Source organism: Octopus bimaculoides, chromosome 1 (assembly GCF_001194135.2).
Source record: "Octopus bimaculoides isolate UCB-OBI-ISO-001 chromosome 1, ASM119413v2, whole genome shotgun sequence".
Taxonomy (NCBI): domain Eukaryota; kingdom Metazoa; phylum Mollusca; class Cephalopoda; order Octopoda; family Octopodidae; genus Octopus; species Octopus bimaculoides.
Genome location: NC_068981.1, coordinates 90,531,998 through 90,543,965, shown reverse-complemented (window position 1 = coordinate 90,543,965; position 11,968 = coordinate 90,531,998). Strand labels below are relative to the sequence as shown.

At 36.1% G+C, this 11,968-nt stretch overlaps 1 protein-coding gene across 2 annotated transcripts in view; it reads left to right on the top strand.

Moving 5' to 3' along the window:
* Nucleotides 1–11,968, top strand: part of LOC106880907 (F-box only protein 38) — a 35,753-nt gene that overhangs the window by 11,982 nt on the left and 11,803 nt on the right. For both annotated transcript variants that reach the window (XM_014931071.2, XM_052968218.1), the window contains 6 exons: nucleotides 1,497–2,136; nucleotides 3,429–3,564; nucleotides 5,001–5,131; nucleotides 5,287–5,460; nucleotides 7,871–8,024; nucleotides 9,018–9,898. In XM_014931071.2, the coding sequence (XP_014786557.1) occupies nucleotides 1,497–2,136; nucleotides 3,429–3,564; nucleotides 5,001–5,131; nucleotides 5,287–5,460; nucleotides 7,871–8,024; nucleotides 9,018–9,898 (2,116 nt within the window). The remainder of the gene's footprint in view (nucleotides 1–1,496; nucleotides 2,137–3,428; nucleotides 3,565–5,000; nucleotides 5,132–5,286; nucleotides 5,461–7,870; nucleotides 8,025–9,017; nucleotides 9,899–11,968) is intronic.

The following is an 11,968-nucleotide window of genomic DNA, read 5'->3' as shown; positions in this document are numbered from 1 at the left end:
TTCACCCTGGAATGAGATAGAAGTTGTTTCCTGTTTGTTTGCAGTCTTTATTGCACCTGAACATCTGCCACAAACAAAAACTAACTTGCTAGTTAACCTGCCTTTGATGTTGCTGCACCTCTTATGTGTCCATAGCTTGCACCGGGTACATCTTATAGAGTTACTACCTACTCCTTTTCTACATACTGAGCAGGGCCATCTACCTGAAGGGGTTTATATATATATATATATATATATATATATATATATACACAAACACACGCACACACAGGGTGTCCCAAAAGTCATTGATGACTGAACCTGGAACCATGTGGTTGGTAAGCAAGCTACTTACCACACAGCCACTCCTGCGCCTATATTTCTTAATTTTTGTACTGAAAACGTATCAAAATCTCCAATAGACTGCTATCCAAAAAGAGTAATAATCTTGTAAATACTGTTTTGTGTCTTGAAAACTAACATGCAATGAAACCTCTCGGTAACACCAGGGTTTATTTCAAATATAGAAGGATAGAGATCTTTATTATAAAAGGCAAAATAGTAATAAGGTAAATAATCTTTTGAGAGCATTTAGTTAAAAATGTCATTGATATAGTTTATTTATACTTCATCATCATCAGTAGCAGCATCCGCAACAAGAAAAGAGCATTGGATTAGCAAAGAAGCAGAAAAAACAGTTTTGTGGAATTTAGTTACATCCCTTTATTCAATTCCTGCCAAGGTTGACATTTGTCTTTCTGTGTCGGTACCCTACTGGTTAAGTACTGAAGATAATCTAATTGTATCTTTCTGCCTTTGTTAGTTGGGAGAGAGGATGTGGGACTGGCAGAATTATTAGAGCATTAGACAAAGTGTAATTTGTTCTAGCTCTTTACATTGTGAGTTCAAATCCTGCCAAGGTCAACTTTGCTTTTCATCCTTTCAGGGTCATTAAATGTAAACTACCAGGTCAGTAACCTTCCCTATGCCAAGTGTTTATCCACAAAAGCTATGGTCTTTCAGGTTTACAACAGTCAATATTTAGTTATAAGTGGTGATAAACTACAGAAACCAAATTATATGAAAGATAATTACTGAAAAGCTAGCAGTCATCAGAATAAGTGATCATCAAACTGTGATTTTTCTCTCCTCCCATATTTCTGGCCTTGTGCCTATATTAGAAATGATAGTTATTAACACTTTGATATTCAAACCTGCCATAGCGGACCCAAATATTCTACCTGTTTTGTGTTCAAACTGACCAGATCAGGCCTCTCACAACTACCCTGCAATGTTGTTCTTATTCTAAAAGTAAACAAATGTAGCGTCAAAATCTCAACTCTACAAGATAATACATGATCAATTCAAGGCAATGTGAATGAATAAACATTACATTTGACAGAATAATCGAAATGCTAAAGGGTTAAGTCAGTGGGGAGTGGCGTGATACAAAATCCTTTTATGCTTCAGTTGATTTTTTTTTTTTTTTTCTTGTTTTAAACATTTTTCTTTTCTAGGCCGTTGATCTTCATCTCCGCCTGCGACGAGTGGTTGACTTCACAGAAGGTAGTATATATGGCTGGATGTCAGATAAAATACATGACTCAACTCTTGCTCACTTAATCGGACGGTGTACAGAACTGGAATACATCTATGGCTTCCACCCTCATTACATCGGCCAGCGGAGACAGCGAGGAGTTAATATGTTAAGTATACCTGGTGTCGTTCATGCCATGTCATCAGCTCCGAAACTGAAAGGGATCGAAATTTCAGATATTTTCTTGTTGGAAGCTATTTTGAAATACCTCCCCAAGCTTGAAATTTTGGGCACATTTAAGAACCGTGACTGTTTCTTCCCAATCTTCTGCAACAACAAACTGTCCCTTCTTTCAAATCCTTTGATTACATCCTTGCACCTCACTGGGGTTGTCATACCTGAATTACCTCGTATGCAAACTTTGAAGCACCTGTATCTACGATTTGTACGGCTCACTCAACACCAGCCATTTCGTGACTTTGCTGCTCCCTCCCTGCGGACTTTTGTTATGGCCCATTGTGCCGGACCTATCAACCCTCTAAGGCATGTCCCGCTGATCACATCTTTGGCTATGGCAAAGTCACTTCAACGTTTGGAGCTACTCAGGGTGCCATTTCTAGGTGAGTATTTTTCTTTCATGTTTTTCAAAATTTTTTTCTCTGCGAATAATGGAAGTGTGTGTTGCTGGCAGTCACTAGACAGATGCCTCTGCTCCTCTGATCTTGTCAGCTGGATTCTGTTTGTCATCCAAACATATTCGATATATCTATCTGTCTTTCTTTCATCACCTCCATATTTCACATACCAGAACTCAATTTTCCCAATCCTTTCTATCAAAATTTGCATTTCTCTGAGGCTGTCTCCTTCTATATATATGTGTGTACGTATGTATATGTATGTATGTATATATATATGGATATGTATGTATATGTATGTGTATATATATATATATATATATATATATATATATATATATATATATATATATATATATATATATATATATATATATGTATGTATATATGGGCATATATGCATGTGTGTATATATGTATGTGTATATTTGTCATCATCATCATCATTAAGCATCTGTTGTCCATGCTGGCATAGGCTAGACAGTTTGACTAGAGCTGGCAAGCTAGAGTGCTGCACCAGGCTCCAGTCTGACTTGGCCTGGTTTCTACAGCTGGATGCCCTTCCTCATGCCAACCACTTTACAGAGTGTGTTGGGTGCTTTTATGTGGCACCGCACAAGCACGTTTACGTAGCACTGGCACAGGACTCTTGCAGGCCAATCCTCTTCACCAGAGGAAGTGGCCTTAGCACTTCTGCTGTGGTGTATGGGGGGGGGGGTCTTCTTGAGTACAGCAAGATGCTAGGCATCTTGGTTCTTTGTCATTTTGTCTGAAAAGTTCAGCATCCTGTGCTCCCTTTCAGCACTTTGTCCAATGCCTTCCTGGGTCTCCCACTTCCACATGTTCCATCTACTTTGAGAGATTGGCACTTCTTTATGGAGCTGTTGGCATCCATCCACATCACAAGCCAAACCAGTGCAGTCATCTCTCTTGCACACTGCATCTGTTTCCTCTTCTGCCTCATTGTGTGTGTAAAGTGTATATGTGTGTAGATGTGTATGTGTATATATATGTGTGTGTGTATATATGTGTTTGTGTATATTTGTGTGGGTGTGTGTATACATGTATGTATGTATTTATGTGTGTATGTATATAGCACAGGAATATCATTTGAAAAGATTTGAATACCATTCAAGAAGTTTTGTCTGCAACACCAATAACTGGTAATTATTTAGTAAAGGACTAAAATTGAATTTGTTAGAGAATTTTGATATTCTTCTCACCTGTACTTTTATAAATATATCATCTTAATACATTTTTATGTAATTTTTATCCTAGGTGGACTAATTCAACACATTGTGGATGACAGTTGGCGTGTACAGGGCTTTCGAAACCTGCAGGCTATTACATTTGGTGCCTGTAAACATGCTTTGGAAGTGGATCTTGGTTTTCTAATTATTACCTGTGAAGCAAAGTACGAAACCTTTCTTTCTTTACTGTTTTTTATTCACTTTTCTTAATTTTCTATTAACTTATTGGTTAAATGAACTGACTACTTTTTTCCTCTTGAGATTGTGTACAGGTTTACCTGATTTTGTATGCCATAAACTATTAATTTTTCTAGCTGTTGTGTTTAGCAGCCCCGATTCTCTGAGTGACACTAGAGCAGCCCTAGAAACTTCCATCCACATTTGATCAACTTGTTGTAAGTTGATAGTGGAACATCTACATAGGCACTCTGGCACTCAAAATATAACAGCTAAATCTTCCTCAATAACCTTATTTTCTTTAGTGTACATAGACCACATTAAAGACAGAGATTCTTTAATGAATTATGTAATTCTAGTCTAAGGACAATATCTTCAGCAACAAAAATGAAATGGCCTCAGTAAGAATGCTAATCATATGGCTCGTTGAATCCTTGCTACTTTAGCCTCCATGCCATAGGTTTACTGTAATAGAACTAATTAATGTTGTTTTATGTGAATGCTTAATGAGATGGGTTATTTTTAAATGTTGGGGAAATATGTTTTACAACTAGGTGCTTTCTTTTTGTTAGCCAAAAGTGAAGTAGAATTAAAATTTCTTTTTATCAGACATAACATTCTAAGTTATGTACCTTACTCATTAGCTTAATTTAATGATTCTTGATGGTAAGGTTTGAACTCTTAACCATGTAGTCAGTAGTTTAGTATTTTAACCTCCTGTACAAATGAAATTACTAGTGTTACATAAAGATATATAACATCTTGTAATCCATCTCAGATACTCATTGAAACAGCTATAAGATGGACTTTTGAAATGTTATATCTACTGATGATAGAAAGACTGGCTCTATGTTTCACTCAACCTACTATAAATAGTAGCTAAAGCTCTGCAAATCATGTTCTGTCATAAAGAACACACTGGTGAATATGATTCAGGTTGACTTTCAGAAATTTGAAAGAAATGAAAGCTGTTGTTTACTTAGGCACAGATGATCATTTGTTTCGGACTCTTATGAAACCAGCCCTTGTGCTCAGTAGTCACATCTATGTCCTCTACCACTGAGACTGATGAGCCAATGAGGGAGACATTGCATAATAACTTGACCTGCTAGAAGTAGCAGCCAAATCTTCAAGTCACACCCTACATCTTAAGAGCAGGACACCTTCTATAATATAATCCTAGATAAAATTGGATAGTTGTTAAAGGATAGCTTTTTATCATAGGCCTGCTCAGCTAGGGCTGACATGGAGAGCTAAAAAGCAACAACTATTGGAATTGATTCATTGAACTTTAAGGACGAGATCACAAAGTGGTGACGTCATTATTAATTATGTAATGAACTGTTAAGATATTTTATTTCTTACATTTTTTTCCCTACATATTTTCTTCAATGTTTTGATAACTTTTTCTCCTTCTTTCTAGACTAACCGATCTCTGTGTGCAGCCATCTCTAACAAAGGACAACCTCTTCTCTGCCCTCACTATGGCTGAAGTTACATTCCCAAATTTCAAGTCTTTAACTTTAGGTTTTGTAGACTCTTTCCCTGAACCAGGTAAGCCAACAGTACTGTTATTCAATCATTCTACCAAGCTAGAAATAGAAATAACAGAAAAAATATGATATATGTATACTCTTTAGAATGCCTCCATTTCTATTTCTTTGTAATTTTAATTTTAGACATAAACTATATTTACTTATTATTTTTAGGTAAATGGACTGCTGAAGAACTTCTAACAGAAGGTCTGGTTGAAGTACAAGAAAATCCAGCTATGATCACAGATATTGGGATGAAGGCAGTGGGACGTTGTTTTCCATCTGTTAGCCATATGGAAATCTATAATTGTCCTCATCTTCATTACCCAACTTCTTGGTTTCATCCAGGTGATAATATATTTTTTTAATTTAGTTAAGAGGTACAGTGGCTGCGAGTTTAAAAGTGTTAGGTTATTAATTAGAATATATTTTGAATTTATTGAACCCTATGGCTACTGAGTGAAGTTGAGTAGAAAAGGCTTTTAACCTTACAAAATCATCTTATCTATCTTTACAAAAATTATAATTGTTTTGAAACCAACTAAAATTATCTTAGAATTTAATTTAGTGAATCATTTTGTTTTTCAGTTCAACAATAATGTAGAATTAAAATTGAATTTCTTTTTTTATTCACTGATTTTTATTTCTCATAATTTAACAAAAAAGATTTCATATTATTCTAATGTCACAATTTTTTCACATTCAGTTTCAAAGATATTTTAAAGCACAATGAATCTGACATTAGCATTCGGGTATAATGTGAGATAAGCTTATTTGAAATCAGTGTTCTGAGTTATCATAAAGCTCACCTTAACCCATTACCTACCAGTGATCTCATATGAGATCACTTAAAAATTACAAATTTCATAATTATCTGTCAATATTTACACATATCTAACCTTTTTGCTATATCTGCTAGGTATATTTCTCTGATATTTAAATGAGGTTTGCTAATTTTTCACCCAAAATCTCGCTTATTTCTATTTAAAATATTATTTTGAAATGTTATTTTGATCATTCCAGCGTGTTTCTAAGGCTGTTTTATGCTAGAAATCAAAGTTTCATAAAAAAAATTCCAGTTAATAGAATTATGGGAGGTAATGGGTTAATATGATACTGTACAGACTTGGGTCCATGTCAGACTCTTGTGTTCTAAAATAGTTGGCTGCTTTTCAGATTTGCAGGTTCATTTCATTTAAATGACCAATGTCCTTTAAAAGACTATGAACATCAACACAATTTCATTTTCACTTTATAACTCTTTTCAATGTTTTTATATGTAATCTAAGATCTTCAGTGAAATTTAGCTTTATTGTCATGTTACGCAAATATTATGAAAGGAGGTGGAAAAGATTCAAAGTTGTGTCATGTGGCATAATAGATGGTTGTCACGAGAGACAAATGATGAAAGATGTGAGATGATGTAGTTGTGTTGGATTCAGGCTGTGTATAATGAATATACATCTGTGAATGATTAGCAGAACTTTATTTCACTGCACAAATAATTTTCATGTTGATCATGAATTAGAAATTGCAACAACAAAGTTTACACGCTGGAAGGAATATTATTTAGCTCTTACAAATAGTTGATGAACAAGGCTCTGTAGTTATGCTGCCAAGACAGGAGAAAATACACCATGCTGGATTCATGTCATTGAACCATTACGGCATGTCTGGGTTGAGTAAGAGCCATGATAATGACTGTTAAAAGCAGCAAAAGCAGTGTGACTAGCTTAGCTGTGACTGACCACAAACTGAAGAAGTGAGATGTGTGAAAGTGAATTGGCTGGTCTCTGCGCAGATATACCTGATAAGAGTGGAGGTGCATTATCGCCCAGCTGTCCTTGACACACTGCAAAGTTTGTGCTAAAAACATGCCTGTTTATAGGCCTCTAGAAAGATGCATCACATGATGTCTGAGTGCTGGCTGGTTTATAACTCAGAACTGATCACATGAAAGGCTGTTACTAAGCCTTGATTTTAACTTGGCAGTTCGTCGATTCGGTTTCAAATCTTACTACAGTTGAATAACAAATATCAAAAACAACAATTGAAGCATATGAATTGAATTGTCTTAATATTCATAGTTGCTCGACACATTCATATGTGTACTTATTAATAGTGCAAAGCAATGTTCAGCTGATTTTCTGTCATTGGTTACCTGTATTATATAAAGTCTGAATATTTATGCGTCTTAGTATATATAGAACCCATCCTAACATATGGTTGTGTAACCTGAATTATCAAACTAAGTACAAAAGCTCATCAATACTGCACAGATGTGCCTCTTAAATAAAAACCTAAAAGTGTTCTATGCAAATGAGCAAAGACCACCAGAAAGCTTCACGACAACATACAGAAACAACAAGCTCAGTTCACTGGACATCATATGAAAAGAAAGAAAAACCTTGAGGACTTGGTGACAACCAAGAAACTGAAAGGAAGAAGAAATCAGAGAAGACAAAGAAAGAAATAACTTTATGACTGGTAATTAATGGTTTTACCATCTGGTTTCAAAGAGGACCAACCCAATAATATACTAAATTGAGTGTGAGACAGAAGGGCATGGAAGTCCATGATAATCCATACCAGTTGGCATAACATATGAAGATGATTATTGATTATAAAAACTCAAGTGCTTCCCATAAACTTTATTATAGATAGCTTTTAATTAGATATACTTTTGTGTATATTAGTTGATGTCTTCTGAATTTGTGTAAAAATGCAATTTTTTTTCCCCCCCTTTTACATTTATCAGATACCAATTGCTGGTCAAACTTGAAAAATTTACATCTCAGAAGATGCCATGCAATACGGCTTGAAGATTTAAATGCATTTATACCAATGCTTCCATCTTTGTTGTCCCTACATTTAGAATTTATGCTGAGAGAACCACCAAAAGGCTGTGCAAGGTGAGTGTGTTTTTTTTTTTGTACTCATTTTTATCTCCCTTAATTTCCCTGAAGTGTGTTTCACTTTTTGCTCTTCACTACAGCAGAATGGTTTAATGGATTGTTATAAAATAAAACAAAATTTACTTAGGCCAAAAGGCTTCGTTGTGTAAATTTGAACAGATCTAGAATTAAGTTTTTTTTTAGTGTCAATGTATAGTTATAACATTGATAGGATGGCAGACTTTTACATAAGCGCAGGAGTGGCTGTGTGGTAAGTAGCTTGCTTACCAACCACATGGTTCCGGGTTCAGTCCCACTGCGTGGCACCTTGGGCAAGTGTCTTCTGCTATAGCCTCGGGCCAACCAAAGCTTTGTGAGTGGATTTGGTAGATGGAAACTGAAAGAAGCCCATCGTATATTTATATATATGTGTATATATATATATATATATATATGTGTGTGTTTGTGTGTCTGTGTTTGTCCCCCCACCATCGCTTGACAACCGATGTTGGTGTGTTTACGTCCCCGTAACTTAGCGGTTCAGCAAAAAGAGACCAATAGAATAAGTACTAGGCTTACAAAGAATAAGTCCTGGGGTCGATTTTCTCGACTAAAGGCGGTGCTCCAGCATGGCTGCAGTCAAATGACTGAAACAAGTAAAAAATAAAAAATAAAAGAGGATCTCATTCAAATCTGAAGGAAGGGTGTCATCATAATAGCAATAAATGTGCATAAATTAAATAACTACTAAAGTAGCATTTAGTTATGTCACTTAACCCTTTAGTATTCAGATTACTCTACCAAATGTAATACTTATTCATTCACTTTGTTTTGAACTTAATCATGCATTAACTTGTAGCTTTGAGATTTCTATGACGTGAATGTTTATTTTTACATGTGAGGGGTCAGATATGGCTAGTTTGAACATAAAACAGGTAGGATATTTCAGTCTGATATGGGCAGTTTAAATGCTAAAGGGTTAAGGTGTTTTTTGTTTGTTTCTTTTAACAGAGTTGGCCTTAGTGCCGGGACTGGGCTTGGAGTTTCATCTGCTCTTGTACAGAATAATGGAGCCGATGCCCATAACCAACCAAATGCTGCAGGTGCTGGGGCTGCAAATAATCAAGGGGACCAACCTCCAGCTCAAGCTGCTCCTGTGCCTCCAGCAGCAGCAGCACCTGCAGAAGCAGAACCTCAACACAACAATGCAGAAGCTGAAGCAGCAGCATACCCTCCCCCTCCTCCTCAAATGTCACCTCCTCCATTGCCACCTTCACCCCCACCGTTGCCACCTTCACCGGAACAACCTCCACCACCCTTACCACCACCTCCTGACCAACTTGCACCATTGGCAACATCAGCACAACCATTGTCACCACCGCTATTGCCTGAACACTCAACTTCACAGTCACCACTCCCACTCTCTCGAGATTCTTCCCCCCATCAATCACCTGTACATTGTTCGTCACATCCCATCTCCACTTGTCAGTGTTCTACACCTTCAACCAGTCAGAACTGTGTAGCACCATCTCAGCAGGATTACGCCACCAATGTTGCCGGTAACAGTTCTGATTCAGTTCCAAAACAGAGTGGGAAGAAAAATAGTCTTCTACGTAGTAAAGAAAATTCTAGCAGCGGTCAGAAATCATGTGAAATCAATGATAAGAAAAGTCAAGATGGTGAGTCATCTTCTGAAGATGGGCAGAGAATTGAACCTGGGGACAGCAGTTCAAACAGACATGTGCCTAACCAACTGGCTATGGGTAATAATCACAATTATCTGACAGAGCAGAACAACTTGTACTCAGCTGTTAAGGCTGGTCCCTCAGGACTTAATCATACTTGTTGTTGTACCTCTGTCATTGCAAACAAACGGGTCAACCATCATTTTGGTAAGTATTTCATTATTCGTGTGATGTAATTAACGATTTTTTTAATTTTTTAAGAAACCCCTTTCTGAAACCGTATTTCTTACTTGAATATCTCATGCCTTTGCATGTCTAGAATTTTTTTTAATTCAAGAATTTGGAACATTACTAACTTTATTTATTTATTTATTGAGTCTCGCAGAGACGTTGATAGTCTCACAGAGGTGATGACAAGTAACTAAGACTTTTGGTGATTTGCTATGCTTGAGAAGACCTTTTGAACTAAGTGAAATTGTATTCGTGGCCAGTGCTGGTGACATGTAAATGGCACTTGTGACATGTAAACGGTACCTGTACTGGTGACACATTAAAGGCATCCAGTACACTCTGTGGAGAGGTTTGCTTTATGAAGGGCATCCAACCATAGAAACCAAACCATGGTTTGACTATAACCGGTAAGCTGGAGAGCTCTCTGGCGTACCAGTTCTAGTCAAACCATCTAACCTATGCCACCATGGGAAACGGATGCTAAATGATGATGATAATAGATGCAGGCATGGCTGTGCCATTAAGAAGCTTGATTCAAAACCATGTGCTTTTAGATTCCATTCATTGTTTGGCACCTTCAGCAAGTAACTTCCATTATAGCTTTGGGCTATTTGCTGCTGAGTCTGCTGTGAATGATAAAATTCACCATAAGCAACAACAACTCTAAGACAGATTAGCCTCCTATCTGGAGAAAAAAAAAAATCTTTCATTTGTTTAACCCTTTCGTTACCAACCCGGCTGAAACCAACTCTGGCTCTGAGTACAAATGTCTTGTTTCCATAAGTTTTGAATTAAAATCTTCTACCAAACCTTAGTCACATTTTATGTTCCTAACACTAACTGAATAATAACTAAGTTATTTTACTAAATTCTTTGTTATATTTAAAGTAATTGAAAGAAACACAGAGCATCTCAAAATAAATACAGTAACAAAAGGGTTAATGTTATAGATACTAGAGCCGAGCACTGACATTATGGATCATTAGGATTTTAGATTACCTGTTCTTTTCCCTGATTTTCTAACATTTCTCATCACACAATTGTTTTAGTGTAGCTTAATTGTGGTAAATATGCTGTACTATTCACTTTGTGGTCATGCATTCAATCTTTACTGAAGTCATTTCATTGTATTAATGAACAGAATACTTACATTATCCTGCTTATCTCATCTACAGTTTATTTGATGGTTGAGTGGTTAGCAGTAGGAAGACATAATAGTGTGTAAATTTATACTAAAGAAAAACCAAATCCTCTTAAACTTTTTATGAAAACATTAGAGCAAAAACATGTTTAACCTTGTATTGAATTCATGACCTCTACCCATACAATACTATTTTTTCTATGTTGTCTGAATAGTGGTTTTCAACAATAGTTCAAGACCACAAAGTGTGAAGAGAATTTTATTTATTTCTTGTACTTGACTGGTGTGTATTTTATCAATTTGGATGAAAGGCAATGTCAGATATGAACTCAGACTATAAACAGACATAGCTCTAAATACAACAAAACTTCTAATTTGGTACTTCACTGCTTCTTGCATTTTGCTATTGTTAATGTTGTCTAAATACTAAATTCTATTAACTGCTTTAAAATATATTTTGTATGTATTTTATTATGCAATATAAAATCTATCTTAGAATATTTTGTATATTGACATATTTAAAATTTTTAAAAAATGATGATTTAAAAAACAGGTATTCCTAAAAGAACAGAGGCTAGCTAAATACTGTTGCCTCTTTCTCTGGTGTAATTCATCCTCATTCTCTAGCATAACACTACCTCTCTCTCTCTTTCTCTCTCTCGTATGCGTGCATAAGATACCTGTGTCTCTAGCATAAAACTTCTTCTGTCTCTAGCATAACACTTCCTCTCTCTCTCTCTCTCTTGCATAACACTACCTCTGTCTCTAGCATAAGACACGTTTGTGTCTAGCATAAAATTTCCTCTATCTCTACCATAAAGCTTCCTCTCTCTCTCTCTCTCTCTCTCTCTCTGCCTTTTTCTCTAGTATAATACTGCCTCTCTCTCCCTCTCTCTCTCTCTCTC